Here is a 21,098-nt window from a genome sequence, read left to right on the forward strand (position 1 = left end):
CCGGCGGATACGACATGGACGGTTTTATACACAATACAAGAATTGTAAATAATATGTATTGTGTAGAACGTGTGAAGTGAACGTTAAGATACATATTATATTATTATTCCTTCTACTTACCAACTATGAACTAATATACTTAAATACCCATGTTACATACTCACTATACCTACTATAGCAGTCATAACGAAATAAGTCGTAATATGACCAATGACCATGACTGTTAATAATTATTGCTATAACGCAGTTATATTTAAAAGTCATAAAATGGCATAACTGCTAGAGCAGTATTGCGTTTCGTATGGCTACACCACATTGGAAATTATTTAGTGTCCTATTGTGACTTACTAACAATTCGGGCAAAAAAAATATATTTAAAAACTCTATGGACATTGGACAAATTATAATCCAGATGGACTACACAATTATTACAGTAATGTGCATAACTGCGAATTAGAAGTCATGTCCGTTAACGTGTTTTAAACGCTTATAAAAAAAATCTAATACATAGGTATAGGTACTTTATTGTATTCTTAATAATTTTAAATCGCTAAAATGACGATTTTTATTATCTATGAGGGACCCGGACCCAGTGGCGTATTTAGGAATTTCAGGATAGGGGCAACACATATTTGCCGCCCCCCTCAACAGTAAATGTATTTACTAATATAATATATATAATAAATATATACTAATTTAAAATTGTAATGTTACATTCAACAAGGAAGGTATAATTAGACATTTAAACAACATTATTGTACCAGTTAAGAGTGAAAAAATATTATAAATAAAATAGTAAATCTTTCAAAATACCTACATGTGTGACGACAAACGAATAATTTGTTAAATAAAAATAAAAATTTGCCGCCCCTCTAAATCTTTAAAAATTTTCCGCTCTGGGCAATGGGACCCATAGCCCCTGCCCGGACCTTGTATTACATTTTCAAGCTTTTCGACCGAGTCTAAACATTTTTATCATCTCTAAAAACTATAAAACATTTTAAATGCTTATAATATAGTTATATCATTATATGTAGCTTAAAATTTATTTAGAAAATTTCATTGAGTATAAAGATAATGATAATTTAAGTAGCAGTAGAATGTTTCAAATTTTTACTACTAGGTATAATTTCCAATTTTGTAAAAATTTGAACTTCAGACGTTCATATTTAGACACATAAAATATTAAAATACTCTCTAACATCAAAAATCAGAATTGATATTGACATTCTTATATAAGCAATTTTGCTAGATAAAAACAAAAATAAAGTATTAACATTTTTTTTTTCAATACATACTATACCAGCCTACTAACCTACTCATTCTTAAGTTTATTACTCACTTAGTTGTTAACATTTGTTTTACATTTATTAGGATTTTTTTTACTGTTTTTATTATTTATATAATATTGTACAAATTAATAGTCTGTAACAACCACTCTTCGAAATAATAAGTAAAAATATATTATAGTTATAAGCTTGCCTATATGAGTAAAATATACATTATTGTTGTATACTATTGTATGCATTTCAATAAGCTTTGGATATAATTGTTTTTCTTTGAAATTGTTAAAAACAGCCTCTGATGTTAAAGGAATAAATAATATATAAACACATATTATAATGTTCAATATTTTCAAAATTAGTATTTTTTCTTTATTAAGTTTCAACAATAAAATATTCAAGAATTTGTATGTAGTTATTATTTAGTATTTTTACAATAAGTATACCAATTAAGTACCAAACTATGTAACTGAAGCTTTTACATTTTAAATAATGTGTGTATTATATTATAATATATAGTATTAATTATTTGAACCTAATTAATTTATATTATAATATATTATAAATTAGCATTTCACTAAATACAACCTTAAGTACAAATAAGTAATAATATAAATGATCATATTACATATTGGTTTCAAAAAGGATAAGATATAATTTTTGTATAGTTACATTTTATATAAAAAAAATAATAAAAAATAATGGCATCATCTTGACAAAAATAAAATAAAAATTGAATTCCGGTACTGTTCGTAACTAAAATTATCAGTATGATAAGTTAAGAAAAATAATTTAAAATAAACAGCAATAATAATAATTATGATAAACTAATTTCGTGTTCAACAGCAATGACAATGGTAAAAATCATATTGATGGAACAATTCAAAACTAGACATACACGTACATAATATAATATTAAATTAATAATAATAATAATAATAATAATATTAGGCTTACATTGGGCTTTATCACTATTATTGTCATAGATACATAACACCCGAGATTTATAAATCAATTACATAACACGTATATTGTAGATTCTTCATATAAAACTAAAACATAGATATAACTTTTTTTCTTAGTATTTTCTTTCATACATACATAAATAATATAATTATTGGTATAAAAAATTAAAATGGATACATTAATAGCGCTGATATTATGTAAATACTAAATATAAATGTATTATCATCTAATATAGTAATATCTAAAAAAAAAAAATATATTTAACAACGAATAATCAGGATTCAACACTCAACAACAATGACAACACTCTAAGACATACAAGACTCGCGCTGTAAAGTGAATAAAATACGCCTAAGGGACACTTATTAGCGTTAGCACCAACATTTTTTTTTTTTGAAAAAAAAAATTCAAATCATATAATGCTAAAAATAATGTTTAATGTACTTCGAGCATTTTTGGTAACAACTTCGACTCACTAGTTGAATACCACTAATTATTTCGCCGAGAATCCATTCGTCATTGATGGTAATTCATCCCTGACAGCTACAGCAGCGACTAGGGCCGCTCCACGACCACTTCCGTCTTCGGACAACATCAGGTCAAACTGTAAAATGTAAATAAAGTTGTGATTTTGTTAGTACTGCAATAACTTAAATCCCACCCACAAGTATTTTATTATACTAAACATGGTTGTATATTATAAAAGAGATGTTATAATACTATATCATATTAAACTGTAGAACAATTTATAAAAAAATATAATAAAACATTTATTCGGAGGTCCGCTAGTTGCCACCTGTTGACTTAAGTCTTAAGGTAATAACATTATCTAATCCACACACATGTACTCAATGAAAAAATTATTAAATATCATTATACCACGGTATCTTAACATCGTCTTTTCACTCACTTTGATGTCAGATTTGGTCAGTTGTTTAGTCTTTTCCACCATGAGTTTATGGAAGTATGGATGGAAACGGTAAACAGAACCATCAACACCGATCGTGACGGACTTCTCGTCCATTTTGTTGAGAAGAGCGGCCAGACCGGCGGACACCAGATGCGCCGACCGCCTGGATACGCACTCACAGATGTACCGTACGTTGGCGCAGTCGACCAATGATGGATCGTTGATGCCCATCTCGCTCAGAACCTTCAAGGTTTCTTTGTAGTTGGCTTTATCACTGAAATGAAAAAATCACAATAATTAGTAGTGTTACACAATAATAACATGGAAATAGAATGATATGAAATTGAAAAATTACATGAAAATTAATTTTTGTATTTCTAATAATATGGTTTATTGAGCGGTTTAAGAGTAAAAACACCTCCCATCAATATTGTAGAAGATATAAGTTAATCTAAGCCTGAATAGAAGTAAATTTTCGATATTTTAATTACTAAACTCAGTTAAAAAAACCATATAATATGCTTATTGTACTTTGTTTTAGTATAGATTGTATACATTTCTAGATAAAAAAAAAAAAAAACTAATCTCAGTATTTCAATTCAAATCAATAAGTAAAATATCTCAAGTTTTAGAGCTAAATATTGAAAATGTTAGGAGTACGCTAAACACCATTTGAGGGGTTTTATATAGGCAAATTTAATGACATTTTGAGAAAACTTTAAATATTAATTCCAAGTATTTTAAAACTGGTACCTACCAATAATGGTTTTTGTGTATTAACGAAAAACGTATAGAAAATACTGAAAAACGCAAATGCGATATTATTTACACTTAACAGTTTACAGTATCTATAACTTTACCAAATGTTTACAAAACATACAGAGACAAACTTTATTTGTCGAGAAATTTTTATTTTTTTGATACCAATATTACCATTAGGTACTCACTAATTTGTAATAAGCAAATAAAAAAAATTAATCCTTACGAATTGATGATAATATAGATTGTCTTTAAGTTATAAAAAAAAAAAAACATATTATATAATAATATGTTATATAAATGACATAAATAAAGTTGTTCTGTGTACTGCATACATTTAATTAAGTTATTGTGAATTCTGTCTCTGTAAGTATGTCCCGCACAAAACAATATTCATGGATAAATTATAGGTGAACTGGTGGGACGTTCTTAGTACTACTGCTCTGGCGAAAACTTTACAATATAATTCCGACATAAATATAAAAAAATAATACCCTCGTTCAATATATTTTTTAGAAAATTATCGTAAAGTTTATAGAAAAAAAAAATATAGAAGCTACTGAATGAAAAAAATAAAAATGTTTATCACACCGCCTCCTCACTTACACTTATTATCATATAGAAAGATATTCGTACTCGTATTCTTAGAATATTATATAATCTAGTACCCACCCTTCAATGTCGGATACGAATGACGTGCCGAACGCTCCCTTGGTCTTCATTTGTTCGGACAGCCTTCCCTCGAAGAGTTTGTTCTGGTTGGCCAAGTCCACGATGGCCAACCGCACGATCTCGCCCATGTACATGCCACTGATCATTTTCTCGAATCTAAAACACGGGAAGCGCACATTTCAGACACCTGTATACCTAATACGGACGATATTGGGAAAATCGTCGTCGTTCTTATAGAGCCACACACCTCTGTCGTCCGGGGTTCAACGAGTCCTCGTCGATTTCCCGATCGTATTTCGTGCGGACGGCGTCCAATTTTCCGTCGTCTCCGAATGCACCCCATTCGGTGTTGACGATCACGTGTGGTTTCGTCTTGTCACCGTCGAAGAGTTCGGCGTTTTCCACCTTTTCCACGTAACACGCGTTGCAACCCGTTCCTGCACAAACAAACGACTATTACAGACCAACCGTACTCTCGAGAAAAGTTGGGCTTTATATCTTGTCATCCGTAGATATCCGTTACGAAACGCACAACAGATATTATATGGTCCAGCTGTGAACATATATATCCGTCGTACGAAAACAACGTATATCGATCGCAGGCGAGTTAATAAAAGCAAAAGCGACATGAACAATATTATTAATATTATACGATGATGATCTGATCACATACTCGCATATTGTATGTATAATGCAGAATATCTATACAAGGTGTATAAATTGTTAGATTACACATATAGCTGCGGCAGCGTTATAAGACAATAATAAAAATCTGGAAAAGTCCAAAACGCAAAACGATCTGTTTTTAAAGCAAAATTATAAATAGAATGGACGATACTATGATACAGCTGGTATCGCGAGATATTTTAGTCGGTTGTTTGCAAAAATCATTAAAAATGTTATTAGATAGGTATATTTTTGTTTTGGTTTATTAGGTATTATCGTCGAATTTGAAAATGTCTGTTAAGATATCGGTCTAAAACAAGTTGTAACACACTATTGATAAATTATTTTCCAAAATGACGAATATTTACTATCTATTATCGTATGAAGTTTATTCTCGTCCAAATTGTATGAGACCAACAATAGAGTGAAATATACAAAATCTACAATCAAATTATAATTAGGTAATTTCAAATTTGATTCGTGACAGATTACATAGCAACCCATAAAGTTATCATTTTAATGTCTAGGTTGAATAAGAGGTTATTTGATTTCACAGCGATAGCCAACTAATCTTGCTATACCTAGCACCTATATATTTTGATGTTTGATAAATCAAGTCTAACTTGTTACAAAAATATAATATTACCTATAAACTTCTAAAACGTGAAGTAAATATATGTTACAAAAGAGGAAAGGAATAGGAAAATCTAAAAAAATCTAAATATCTAAAAGTATAACTGTATAAGAAAAATAAAACAGGATCCATGCACTACTTAAAATAAAATTAGGTAGGTATAATATATATATACTATAGGTACATTGTTAATAATAGAAACTTAAATCTTTAATATTTAAATATTCCTAGCTAATATTTATGCATCATATTATTAAGTAAATGAAAATATATAATAATTCTAATGTTGTTAGAAGAAAATGAAAAATGAAAATATTATCATTGACAAATAAATACTTATATTAGTAAAAAACAAAGTAAAATATTGTGTATGTTTAATACTCAACCGCGTGACTTAACACTTAACAGTTCACACATATTCATTGAGCTAATAGTATTAACTCCTTTAAATGTCAATTTACTCAACATACCAACGATAACTCCAATTTTGGTGTTCGGGTTCTTCCAAGCGCATGACATGATTGTACCGGTTGTATCGTTCAATATTCCACACACATCAATCTCGACGTCCTAATAAAATTACCACCGAAACAAACCTTCTATTATGTTATATTCTTTTATAGACAGAGACATATTTTTAGTATCTAAAAGTATTCATAATATTACTCAACATTTGGTTTTTGGATAACATTATTTATAATACAGTTTAAATTAAGTATTAGCATATTATTATTTTTGAACTTTGGTTTAGAGTTGAGGAAGTTAAGACTTTGTTTATACAATACTGAATTCAATATGTATTTATGGAAAAGTAGAGCCAATACAGATAAGACAATAAAGGAATTGTAATTTGAAGAAAACAGTGAAAAACTATATACTGTAGCAATAGGCATAGACCAGACCTTGAATGTAGGTGGTGTTCAAGTTAAATATCTATGACATTCTATGTATATGAATTTGATACTACTTAAGGAGTATGTCAGTATGACCCTCAAATTTTGAAAAAGTATTATCATTACCCTATTGTCATTACTAAAAATAATAAATAATAAAAAAAGGAAAATTATTAATATTTAAAAGAAATAGCAATATTATTGATATCACATTTACACAAGTTTCGTCAATTTTTGCAGGTCATGTCTGTGTATGATCGACACGTCCATGACTGTAGTACATAGGTACATCAGAAAGCATTCTTTGAGAATTAACAATAATGCAACTTATTTATCTATTATCATACAAGAACATTTACAAAAATTATAAGGGACAATCATCAGCAATTTAAGCAAAATTATATGATAAATAGCAAATATGCTTATAAAGTTCATAGTTATGAAATACCAGTAGATTTATTTAACTCACGTTTCAATTGGACAATCACAAACAGTTTTTGTACAATTATAATACATATTATTACATGCTGAGTTCGTAGGTATAGAATGTTTGTTTGGACAATTTTACATAACAGTACAATTTAAAATGTATACAAGTTATGTATATATGACCAGAAAGCATTCATCAGACTTAATTAAACGTCGAACCACGTAACCCAATGCAAACAGCTGGCATTATATATTTTGGAAATTTTGGCTTAGCCAAACTTACCAATGATCAAACCTACAAAACAGTTTTTTGAAAAACGTGTTTTGTGTGCACAACTCATTAGGGTTCCGGTTGCATCATTCAATACAGCCGTTAAACGTAGATTCAGGTCCTACATTAACATTCTAAGGTCTTAAATCTGTTGATACTTATTAACATGTATTATGAAAATACAAATTATTTAGGATATATTATTATGTATTAGTTGTAGGTATTATATATAAAAAAAAAATTAACTGATTTTGGTAACTTGATCATTTACCTTTCTCCTCTTGATAGCTTCCTTGAGAAGTCTGACTACGTCTTCGTCAACTACTCCTGAGCAGTTAAATCCTTTAGTCCAACTATTTAAATATCCTTTGGTAAGTCCAACTTGTCTAAGTGGAAAACTAAAAGTAAAGCCCAACGGTAATGCCTTTTTGTTGTCCAAGTTGTGTTTTTTAATAAATTCTGCCAGACATTTAGCAATATGATCGAATAACTACATAACATAACAAAATACATAAATATAGAAGTTATAAATGTATAACAAGAATATGTTTAATTACTTCTGAGCCTTTGCCAGTTTGGATATGAGCAGGTACTTTGAAGATTTCAGAGTCCATATGGAAGTAGTTATTCTCTCCCAATTCAATCAATAGCACACGGAAATTGGTGCCACCCAAGTCCAGAGCCAAGAATTTTCCTCTCTCTGAAAGATAAAAAATTCATAAAATATCATCTGCAACCATAATCATCAGAAGCCTTTTTACCTGTGCCATTAGGCAAATCTTGCACGTAAGTGACATAACACTTGACAATGGAAGATGGATTGGTATCTTTGCCCAAACCATTCCTGATGGCTCCATCCATATCTTTCATCAAGGTGGTCAGTTGTTCATTGGACAAAAGAAGTGATTTGCAATCTTCTTTGATCTAAGAAGTAAAAACACAATATTGTCAATACATATTATTATTAAAATTAAACACAGGATAATATATAAAAAAAAAGTTAATGAATATAATTAGGTAGGTATCGAGGCAGGTATTCTTAACTATAGACATAATATTTAAAATGTACACAAGGAAATTTAGACAATTTATCCCGATAAGGCCACAACATGATTATGAAGTGATTATGTACTTTAATAATTATTATGAGTATAATTAATTATGACGTCAGATGTATTGTCCTACTCTATTATAATAATATTAGGTACCTAATTCTCAGTATTTGTACAATAATGATTGCACACCGTGAGTTAAATCTACATGTAGACTAATAACTAATGATTTATTAATACAAATAAAAAATTCTAATTATTAGTGTAAACACAAAAACGAGATAGGCAGGTGCAATAAAAATAACTCTTTTTAACATTAACATTTCATTTGTAATTTAGACGGCGAAATATTATATTATTGATATAAGCTTATCGTGTACCTACACTGAATACACATCGGATAATTTACAATCGAGGTATAATTTGTATAGGTTTTATAATATAGGTAAATCTATTTCATTATTAGTTATTATTACAATAAATCCGCAGTAAAAGAATTCCGTATACCTATATAGACGAGAATGAAAACATCCGTGAGTCGTAAGCAACCGTCAATAAAACATAACGAATAACAAAAGCATTTCGCAGTAAAAATCGTCGTAAAAGTCACCTACAAAATATTATTATTATTATATTGGCGCGAAACTCGTAAAACCCGCTGTTGTGTTTTTCATAAAATGTTCTACTACCTATTGTAAAATTATTGTTTAATGTGTGTCTTTTTACACCACAACTTAAATTAGCTATGAGCAGGCCCGTCGCTAAGACACAAGCAAGTCATGTGTTGCTCTGGGGCGGCATATAATTTTAAAGAAACTGAAGGCGGCAAAATTAGGCAAAACCTAACCTAACCTAACCTAACCTAACCTAGTGTTCGTTTAAAGGGCGGAAAATATCCAACGACGGGCCCTACTATAAGCCTATGCTTCAAAGGGGGGGGGTATTTCGGAGTAATAATACCTAAATATTGTAAATTGCAATCCTACGATAATAATATAATCGATATTTTCTATTGGGGAAGACGAAATCGACCGTTCAAAAGAGTTCAACGGGCCGGTACGATCAGTGCGAAAGGGTCGTACCTACCTAGGTTCGACGAGAAAAGAAATCGAAAGCTCAAGACCGTGAGTTTTGTATTGGAACATGTGAAAACCCTCCCGCAAATTTGTACAATGTACATAGGTTTTACATTATAATATTATTATTATGATTTACGTGTACGGCGCAAAAATGATTTAAGAATAGCGACGACACTAACATTTCGCCGTTTCTCATCCCCACGGTCGTCGGTTACAAGTTTCACCCCCGAAGGTGGTGGTAATTCATGTGGGCGCCGCCGAAAAACGGGCGGCGCGCCGTCGCGTGAAACTCCCCGCTACCCCCTCCCCACAAGGTCATCTCGCCAGAGCCGTAGGAGGCGTGGGCGAAGGGGCGGCGGAGCGGTTGTGTGTATTTCGGCGGTTCCCCCCACCACCCTACTACCAAACCAAAACTTAATCGCCTCGATGGGCGAGATGAAGAAAGACTTACGGTCACGCGGGCTGCGGACGAAGACGAAGTGGCTCCAGTGAACAGGCCGTAGAGGGCGCGTAGGATCGGGTGAATTACGATGCACATGGCGGCGGCGACGGTTAATCGACAAAATATTAAAATTTAAAAAAAGTACCTAAATTGTAATCAACGCTATTTTATAATTAAAATTATTATTATAAAAGGAATAAAAACGGCGGTGAAAATAAATCACACGCGCGCGTCAGACTCGACACGACGGAGTAGGAGGAAGATGAGGCAAGAAAAAAAAAACACACGACGGCTTGGACGACACGCGAAAAAAAATTAACCTCGACGGCGAGACGGACGCGAAACTGCTGACGAGAGGGTTAGACTGCCGACTGTCGGGCCGCCGACAGAGACCGAGTGTGGTTTTCACATTTTCAACGCGCTGGCGCACTCGTCACACGAGTACACGACGACGACGACGCGCGTGTGAGTGCACACCCCTCCGCCGCCGCCGCCGATCCGATCGCACAGACGCGCATGCGCCACACACGCACACACACGCGACCATTCATCCGCGCGCCAAACAGGTCACCGGCGGCGCTCGCGACCGCTATCGACCGAAAGTTGCCCTCGCTACGCCGATTATTATTATTATTACGTCACTCCCGTAATAAGAAATCGGTCACATTTTTTCCCCCCCATCACGCCACGGCGCCACCACTATTACTACTACTACTAGCGATAATTTTTTTGCCAATTTTTTTGTAAATAATACCATGTAATATAAAAAAAAGAGTACTACCACGCGACGCCGATCGTACGTCGATTCGCCCGAATTTTGAAGGTTACGCGCGCCCATGTCGCGCGACGCCACGGATTTCATCGAACCTTATTGATTATCATTTCGCGGGAGAGATGGTTCGCATGGTTCTAAAATAAGATCACGCGACCGGTTCGTTCAGTCTAGACCACGGTTATCAGTGTAGATATAAGTACATATCACAATTTAAGATAGTATTATTGTAATAATATTATTATGGTGCACGACCGATTGTTCGTACATAATATTGTTAATAATAATTATTAAGGTACGATATAAATATATTATTATATTATTGATAAACGATATTGATATTTTTGTTGTAGCCTCCACGGGTGAATTTTGGGTTGTGGAGGGAGCGCTCGAGCCCCGGAGGTTATTTTTGGGGGTACCGAATCACCACTCGCATCCCCAGGCACGAAGCGAACCACGCACCGGTACAAAAAAGCGTAAGCGTTGTTTTTGTTGTCGGTTTGAATGTTTGATGCTATGCGGTTCGACGGGAGTTTATTATTATATACAATATACTGTACATAGTTCAGTCATTCAGTGGGGTTTACGAGTAGCCTGTAGAATTATGTCATTATTATAAGTCGATTTCGAGTATATATTATTTTATTTGTACGAACTAATCGATTGAATAGGTACTAGGTAGTTACTGTTAGGTACAACACCTTACACCGTACACGAGTTATTTATGTTGCCACGACGTTTACGCATAGAATGATATGAAATACTATACTCGTTACTCGTTAGTCGTTACGTTTTTAAAGCAACGACTATAATACACGACACACGTGCGACTGTGCGAGTATATTATGCAAGTAGTTTTGACTGTACGAGTGCGTCCAACTCGGAAATCGTTGGGCAATGTCGACCGCGGCTGAATGCGACCACCTGGTGGAGTGGTTTTAAGTGATTTGACGTGTCTATTTAAAACACAATGTTCAAAATCATAGTAAAACTATTATCGTACGACATTTGACAAAATGACAAAAAACGATTTCCAAATAAATTTAACACAAAAATAAATTATAAACTTCTAACTTAAAATAACTGTTTTTAACTTTTATCAAGCTAAATACCGTATTCTATATTTTATCGTAATATAATATAATATAATATATTATAAATATAGTGTATAATAATTAATAACTACCTATACTTAATAGCTTTTCTTTTATAGCTAAAACGCACATTGCTAAGAAATATTGAACTACGTAAAATAATGTATATATAATAATCGTTGAGTATTTCAATACACTTGTATTACTAATAATTGCGATAAAAATATGAAGAATATTTACTTTTATAATATTTTAGTCTAGTTTGAGTCATTTCAAGAATCTATGAAAAATTTCTTTGTGTTGATATATAAAAGTAAAATTATAGATCTATGAAATGCATAAATCGTGGAAACAAACAAATACAAATTTAAACTTAATTTGCGAAAATCACGATGTTTTTAATTGCTTTTGTCATGTTGTCAATGAGTAATGTACACATTAAAAACCAATGTGTGAATTCATAAAAACATTTATATTTTAAAACTTTTTAAATGCTGATGCTCACTCCCCAAAGTTAAGCCATAGAAGAAAAAAAATAGAAAGTAAATTATTTAATATGCCCACGTATTATCGTAATTATTAATTTATAGCATGTGACCTAATAATATACATATAGGCAGGTACTATACGGTTTAAACGTCAGATGTTAATATATATGTGTCAGGTATTATCGTTAAATTATTCAATAAATCGACGAGTCCGAGTTATCGTTATGGTTTTCTAAATTTATTATTTATGGTTGAGTTTAATGGTTACATTGGAATATATAATTTATAATCTTTTTAATTTTGCACGGTTATACCCATACATTTTTTCCATATAACTACCTATATAAGTAAAACATTTTACAAAATATATGTAAAAAATCAGAGGTCATAGATAGAAATACCTACTCAGAATGTCATTGTATCGGTTATATAACCAAATAATTCACGTTTAAAATTTCGTATCGTGTGTCACAAATAATATAATAATAATTATTAAAAAATTAAGTACTTAGGTAAGTACTGTATTCAACGTTTGAAGTTTTTAATTATTTTGATAACAACATACACTATAGAGGTAATCAAATATCTAGGTAAGTAAAATTTATAATTGTATAAGACTAAATAGTATGATGTATAAACGTATACTGTATACCGGTTAAGTTTTTTAAATAAGTATTAATTTAACGAATAGAAACGATACGCAATTTCGATAAAATTTGTAATTCAAGTGCATGTTCGAGTAGTAGTGTAGTACCTATACTACTAACTCTGTAAATTGTTGTAAGATATCGTCGTAGCGTTAACCAAATTAAATTACTATTAATCCGAGACATGGTAGATTTCATCAGTAAGTTGTTCGCTGGAAATGTGTAGTTGGTAGTTTTGTACACGGTTCATCATCGCCGCCGGTGAAACATTTTTCGAGTAGGTACCTACCTCGGACATACTTTCGAGTAGGCACCTATACAGACCTCGAAAAACTCACTGTTAACCTTGGAACATATTTCTTACGATGTACCTTTATATATATATATATATCATGATATGTATAGTGATTTACCTATGCACGGTGCACTTTCTTACAGAGTTCACGAGCGAAATACCGACTAGATAATGCGTTCGGTTTGTTATAAAAATATTGGGATTACACGTCGCTCTTCGTGCGCATATTATACCTATTGTATCAATATTTGTATGGGAAAAAGAATAAACGTGATTTTCTCCGGTTCGAGACGCACACCATCGTCCCGCAGACATTCCTCACTCGTCGGAACGAATTATTTTCGACGCACTACATGTTATTATTATGACCGTCGTCATCGTCGTCGGCGGCGGCGGCGGCGTCGTTCTTCCGCTGCCAAACTACGTCGTTTGGCGCCTACCCTGCAGTGCAGATTGTCGAATGGTTGTCGAACGAATGCCGAATTGCGCACATTCGAAACGATAAATACGCTGATGGGACGCGTAGGTATCGTATTTGGTATAGATTATTTTTCGATCGTTTTCAACGACGACGGCGACAATATTAATAATAATAACAGTACAGCAGAACAAAATAACGAACGAGGAGTGAACTGCAGTGGCAGCTGCTGCAGCAGGACGCGCGTCTATCGTCCCCTCGGCGGGAAAGCATTCGCCCAGGAAGTAGGAACATGTATTTGTCCTGGACGTGCCACGGCGTCGATCGACGTAGATTTATCATATATATGCTCAGTGTGACCGTGTATACCGGAATAATAAACCCCGTCTGGTCCTAGTGGCCTACCGCATATAGTGTGAACGCACCACTGGCACCGGTTAAAAAAGCGGGGTTTAACAAAGGGCTGTTTGTCCGAAAAATCGACGACGCGAGAACCACGATATCCCATGTCTTAAGCCTCTTTAATCTCCGCTTCGTAAATCACAAATGTCCGTACGAGAATACGAATCTTATTATATTATGTATAATGCGTATTATATACCGAGAGTCGAACCAGGGGCATCGTGTGTGCGCGCAGGAATGTGGCCGATGTATCTTTCCATTATTATATGTCCGATCGGCGCTCGTTTTTTTCGCCACTCCATCGATTGTGCAGAGTGTACGGATAGGTATGGGCACTATAATATAATACGATATTCACATCATTGATCGTTGGAAAAAAATCGACTCCCGAGGGCAACGCGATTGTCCTTGGCGGTGGTTCACACATTCGCCGACCGGTTGCGATATACATAAATATAAATATTATTGTAATAATGCACTCCCGCGCCTATAGACGGGAGAGAGGTGTAAAAGTAAAACATGTTAATATTTGCGTCGTAGAACTTGTGTAAAATATTATAATGTATGCCACACGTCGAATTTGCAGCAGGTATATATCGTATATATAACCGAAAAGAAAAACATCCATTGGTCCATTATATTTTGCGTAGTGGTGTAGTACACCTATTATATACATGGATGCAGGTAGGAATATATGATACAAGACAATTGCGCAGTTATTTTTTTCGCCGCAGACGAAGGTGGAGATAAAATAATTCAAATTTGTTAAGAGCATTTCAAGGTCTCACCCGTCAGCCCTATATTACATTATGTAAACGAGGGAAAACAATCCGATTCGTCTTTAGGAACCACTTATAGTCTTATTCTCAGAAAACGTCAATTAGTATGTATATAATATATTTATTTATTGCTGTCGTAAAGTTCGTGTCAATTGGTTACCAATTGTGCAAACACTATTATTAACCGAAGTATAGTTTATTATTGGTTTTCTATACCGCACTACTGTGTGTTTATGTTGCTTTTTATTTATTATTTTTTTTCAACATTAATGATCGAGAGTACACTCTATACAATCGATACAAACGCATGTGTATTGTACGGGATCAAATTGACAGTTCGTGTGAAAGAAAAATACGACTAATTTCGAATCGTCATCGTTATTTATTGAATATAATATTATGCATTTTTTATCAAATCGAATATAACGAATATCATTGCTGTAGGTCTATCATAAATTGCTTTTTACACTGCAGATGTTTTGATATTATGCGCAAAATGCCATAATTTTAAATTAATTTAATAATAATTGCACGTGTTTTTAAACAAAACTCCATCGTAATATAGTTTTTATGTATTTTATTAGCTTAATTCATTTATAAAATAATCTAACATAAAAAAAATATTTATGGTTATACAGGTATAATATTTGTATAACATAAGAAATATCTCCTCCAACTTTCACATTTCAAAAGACTGGTTGTGAATTTTAAAATAAATAATTAGTTTTTTGTAAAATCTTATATTCGTAGGTACGAATATTTATAGTATTATGATATTCTGTAAGAGCTCAATACGAGAATTATAAAATGCTGAAATTATTGTAAGTTTACATTACTTTCACCCAATCACCCCTTAAAAAATAACTACTCCTTATAAAGTAGAATACCCTGTATTCCATTCATTACATGCAGATTTTGCGCAACATGTTACACAACTCTTTTTTTTATTAAATTCTGAAACAAATCTCATCAGCAATATATTGTCATGAGAATTTGTATAAAACAAAAGTTTGAGCCCCACAATGTTTATTATAATAATATTCGTTAAGTTGCAACATGTGCGCACAATATTTAGTTAGGGTGAGACCTCACCTAACTGATAACTCCAAATAGTAGACGTTTTTCTGGGAATAAATAACAAACATTTTACACACCGAGCCCTGAACAGTGGATAAAATTTTTTTGAACAAGATTTGTAGATGTTCTGAGGTTATGCTGTATATCGGATGAATGATAAAATTTCGAAATTTAACTGCTGTGGACTTTGGATTTGTTATAACAGTAGGTAGGTATAATATTATATTCTAATATAATGGAATAAATGGAACTGCATAATACAGCAAATTTAGCCACTACTGCCAGTGAACGTTTTCAAATAAATGTAACTTTTGAAACTTTTCTTATAATGATAATAAATAATAATCATGTCAACTCTCGACATTAGGTATGCACGCGTTCGATGTTATTCAACGGTTTCGGAGACATATCCTGTATAATACCGATAATATTAATTATATTATCTACTGAAAAACGATATCGTCATAAAAAAAAAATGCTTGTAAATTAAATTCTGGTTTAAAGTGAAACTATAAAAAAATATTATGTGTGCACACATACAAATTACACGCACGCGGCACGCATATACACACGAGTGTATTGTATTGTAGTTTCTCAAAATCGGAAGGGGCACAGAGGTCAGATGGAGCATCGGCGGAGTGGTTATACACTTATACGGGATGACTTACTATTCGACAATTGATGTGTATACAATATACGACATAATATAGTATCATCATAGAACAATATGTATTATGTACGTTATTTGGACGCGAGTGCGAATATGTAACGCCAATGCGACAACGATGAAAACTGGCCCGGCCGCGTGACGCACTAAAGGTCGTTGCAAAGTCACGTGGCCCGCCGAGAAACCGGCGCGCGGCCAGCGGCGACGATGGATTCACGCTGCAGTCTCTAATTGGTATTTGGTATATAGTATAGATAAGACAATTTTTTTGACCTCTCACTCGCCATTATACTTGTGTCCGTCCGGACGGCGATAAAAAAAAAAAAAATGTAATAATAAAAATATAATTAATATAGTAATGGTAATAATAATAGTAACAATTCGCCAATTATGCAACCTTGGAGGAAAAATAATAAAAACTATACCACGAATTCACGGAAGTACCTTGACCGGTGCCGCCTGCAAGCCGATGCAGTTCATGCCGAAGCGGCGGTCCACACCGAGTGGGATTAAATCATATTAAGTTCCGGCGCTAAGTCCACCCAGTCATATTTTATAATTATATATTATAAGTAATTACCAGGCGTGTATCTAGATATGAAAAAATGGGAGACTAGATGAAAAAAATACGATTATTAATCACTTTCAAATGTCAATAAGTAATATAATATAATATGTTTTAAGTATTGCTCCTCTAACCACTTTAATTTAGTTAATAAACTGTAAATTAAGGTAATCTTTGAAACATTTTAAGGCCTAAAGGGGGGGGCTTCGGCCAGCATAGCTTCCCTGTATCCGCGCCTGGTACTTACCTAGGTATATTATGGAGATATTATAGCATACCGAAGACCGAAACGCAATAGAAACATCGTTTAGCCGTGATGCAAAGAGAGGTAGACAGAATATTATGATAAGTGATAACAGTAATCTAATGACAATTATTTCACCTATAAGCGAAATCGAAATTGTTTATACGATTTTTTAACACGGATTTTATTAAACGATTGAGTATAAAATATGACTATCCAATTGTTATTATAATTATTTAATGGATTATGTGTTATTACTTTTAAGCAAGAATCAAGATTACTTTTATGAAATAATACTTTATTTACTTAACGTTGGGAATAAGATTACGTTAAATTCTCAATAATAATAATAATATACTTACTTATTAATATAAATATTTCATTATTATGTCACTTATTAAATAAATATTTTAAATTCTGCAGTTTTCATTTTTACATAATATGCGTTCGTTTGTTTCGCGAATAGCACTACTTGGTGCTTACAATAGATTGTTCACCAATTAGGTTAAGTTAAGTTAGGCTCCCCCTCAAATCGGAGAATACTTAAGTTTTCGGTTCGTCATCGATTTTTAGTAATTCGTTAATTGATAAAATGTTACAGTTACACGTATTGGAGATATTATAGTAATTTATGGATGTTGTGAAAAGCACGAAACCCGACTGCGAATGATGCTGTGAGTACCTAAAAGCTGGTGGACTTTGAAATTTCGTGTCATTCTGGTATTTTACTATTCTATAATTATAGTATACACCTATTAACAGCGTGTATAAATAAATAGTTAACCATAATATTATTACAATATTATATAATCTCATATTAATTTATTCTATCTCCAATCGTTTAATATAATATTTATATAAATGATATACCAAATAACAAATAAAAATTCATATTTTATATATTTTAATTGTTTTAAGATATTTCATACTAATTTATTGTATTTTAAAAATTTGATAAAATCATAAAACGTATGATAATGTAGTTGATTCATAATATTATGCTAATTGCAATTTTAATACTCATAATACCATATATTGTTATATTATATGTAAATAACATTAATACAATATACTATATTATAACAAAAAAAACCGCTAAAAAGAAATCACTTATTGTTAGTCTCATATTATATTCAAAGTTAACACTAATACCCGTAACATAATATAATACTTGTAGATTTGTATAAGTTTTATTGAATTTATTAAAACGAGTGGCATAGGTACAGGTATTTCGGTAGAACGCCGGGAACGGTAATTAATGCGGGCGGCGCGGCGATACGAAAACTACACCGTCTACATTATAATTTTCAATACCAATATGATAATGACTTGTATGAGACAAAAGCGCGACAGTTGAATGTACACCGACTGCCTCACATAGTATCCATATACATAATTTTATTATAATATTATGAATTTATAGTATAAAGCCGTCGCGCGTCGTGCACGTTATCCGCGCACGCTCGAACGATACGCCGCGATCGCGTTAAAATATTGCTATGCAAATCAAATTCAAGTTATCGTATATAGGTATGCAGTACACGACGCTTAAAATATTACACCAAACAAATTACCTGCAGCCCGGCGGAGTGTGTGTTTAACTGGCAAACTATATTATTATGATCGTGGTCGACGGAGTGAATAATAATCGATATTATAATATTTACCGTCAACGAAAATAATATGTATGCAGTGTCTATACGAAAATCGAGTGCACCTACCCATCACAATATTGCCGTGTTGCAGTACCGCTGTTGCCGTTAGTTATTATTGCACCGAAGTGCACTAAACTTATACCTATCCCGTCTATAAATTGCGGGACTTGCATTCTTGTACGGTTTCTTAGCAAACGGTCGCGTGTTAAAAGTATATAATATATGCGCGCGTGTAATATTATATAATATTAATTATTTTAATTATTATTGTGGTACCTATTCGCGCGCGTATATTCCACTATCGGGACATAATTAGGTGCATGATACATTGTGCGTATTACGATTTAAAATACCATTTATTACGTTATTGATGACGATATACTCGTAGAATAAAAACGATGAATAAAGAGTTATATTATAAAGAGGTCTACGACGCGGAAAATTGTTTCGTTAATATTATTTTGTGGGCAAATTATTATATTGTAATACGCGAAAAATTGACTTGTCTGGTAAAAATACTCGTATGTATAGGTAGCTGTATAATATATTGCATAAAGCTACACGGATATACCGCCGTCACCGCGAAAATTAGTGAAGATATCGGATGCCCCTTCGCGGGAACGTGTTTGACGCGTGGGGGGGGGGGGGGAGAGTGAAAAAACACCTAAACAATATAACAATTATTTACCTCGTTGGTGACGAGTTCGGTGTCGAATTCGAAACCTTCGGAAATATTGAGTTCGCTGAACGCGGGACGCAGTTGGCCCATCATTTCCGGCTTGGTCCTCATGTTTCGGCTGCAGTTGTATCGAGTTGTAAAAGTACTATGTAGTGGTCAACGCGTTTGCGTTACGCGAATTGGTTTACAATCGAAAGCTTGCAGTGTTCTCGCGGGTTCGATTAAACTCCGGATCTTTTGATTTGCGAAAATTATATTATTTTTCGTTCACCTCTGTCGTCGGTGCAGGTGGCAGCGGGACTGATGTACGTATATTATATCACAAGCGCAACCTGACACGGAGAACGAAACGGCTGGGACGCCGTCTTATATAACGCCGAAACGGGTCTCTCCTTCTCCTACACGTCCCAAGCTTATATTATCGTCGTCACTGTAATAATAATTTATGCTTGATATTAATATTATGTGCATGTGCGGCGGCGGGCGGGGATTATATACTATATAATAATATTATACTAAACGGTCGGGTGGTGGTGCGATGGTGTGAAGTGGCAATCACACAGGTTGGTAGGTGGGGGGTGTACGATTTTACTACGTAGTTGTATACACACAGCACGCGCTGGTTAAACAATAAACAATTTACCGTAGTAAATAGGAGATATAGTACAACCAGTGTGTTGATTGTCGTGGTATTGGTTTTTTTATTTCCTCGTGGACGTGGAACGGTAGATAAAAATCGACCAATGGCGGTCGTCCCGCCGTGATTCAATAATCTAACAGGAGACGAGCGCGGGCGCGAGTTCGCGGTTATCTCGGATCGAGCTGATTACGCGGTCGCCGCCGCCTCAGGTATCAGTCGAGGCTTCGGCTGATAAACTTTCGGCTTAACAGTTGTCGATGTTTCATGCCGTGTTAGGTCGTTTATAGGCAACACGGAGAATTTCGGACATTTGTAATTGTATGAGTTTTAAATTATGGAACGTCGTACTAAAATGTTCCAGATTATACTTCAACAATAACGAAGCATTCACGTTTTGCAGCACGTTTTTTACGATGGGAAATTCGTAGAAATTTAATAAAAGTTATGAACAGTCTTCATGAAAATGCAGCTATGGAAAATTACCAAATATTTTATAAAAAGGTCCCGGAAAAAGTCTACAGGCTTGAGTTTGCGTAGAATTTCCAATCTACTAAAGTAATATCTAAGTGTTATCATATATGATAAAAACTTGTTTGAGCCATTCAATTTCCCTAAATATA

The 21,098-nt window shown here is 33.3% G+C and overlaps 1 protein-coding gene across 3 annotated transcripts; it reads right to left on the bottom strand.

The window, feature by feature from the left end:
* Positions 1–2,664: 2,664 nt before the first annotated feature.
* On the bottom strand, positions 2,665–20,192 carry LOC100169524 (hexokinase type 2). Of its 3 annotated transcripts, none has more exons than XM_001949376.5 (9): positions 19,848–20,184; positions 8,245–8,407; positions 8,041–8,183; positions 7,755–7,973; positions 6,361–6,460; positions 4,838–5,027; positions 4,591–4,746; positions 3,160–3,433; positions 2,665–2,853 (listed from the first exon to the last, which is right to left on the bottom strand). In XM_001949376.5, the coding sequence occupies exons 1-9, from the start codon at positions 19,947–19,949 to the stop codon at positions 2,743–2,745; spliced, it is 1,458 nt and encodes a 485-aa protein (XP_001949411.1). In that variant the 5' UTR covers positions 19,950–20,184; the 3' UTR covers positions 2,665–2,742. The 3 variants fall into 3 exon arrangements, with proteins under 3 accessions (XP_001949411.1, XP_003242238.1, XP_003242240.1); XM_003242190.4 differs by lacking the exon at positions 6,361–6,460 and adding an exon at positions 7,496–7,604 and having other exon boundaries at positions 2,697–2,853; positions 19,848–20,192; XM_003242192.4 differs by lacking the exons at positions 6,361–6,460; positions 19,848–20,184 and adding exons at positions 7,496–7,604; positions 10,066–10,429 and having other exon boundaries at positions 2,697–2,853.
* Positions 20,193–21,098: the final 906 nt, after the last annotated feature.

This window comes from Acyrthosiphon pisum, chromosome A1 (genome assembly GCF_005508785.2).
Source record: "Acyrthosiphon pisum isolate AL4f chromosome A1, pea_aphid_22Mar2018_4r6ur, whole genome shotgun sequence".
Lineage (NCBI taxonomy): Eukaryota > Metazoa > Arthropoda > Insecta > Hemiptera > Aphididae > Acyrthosiphon > Acyrthosiphon pisum.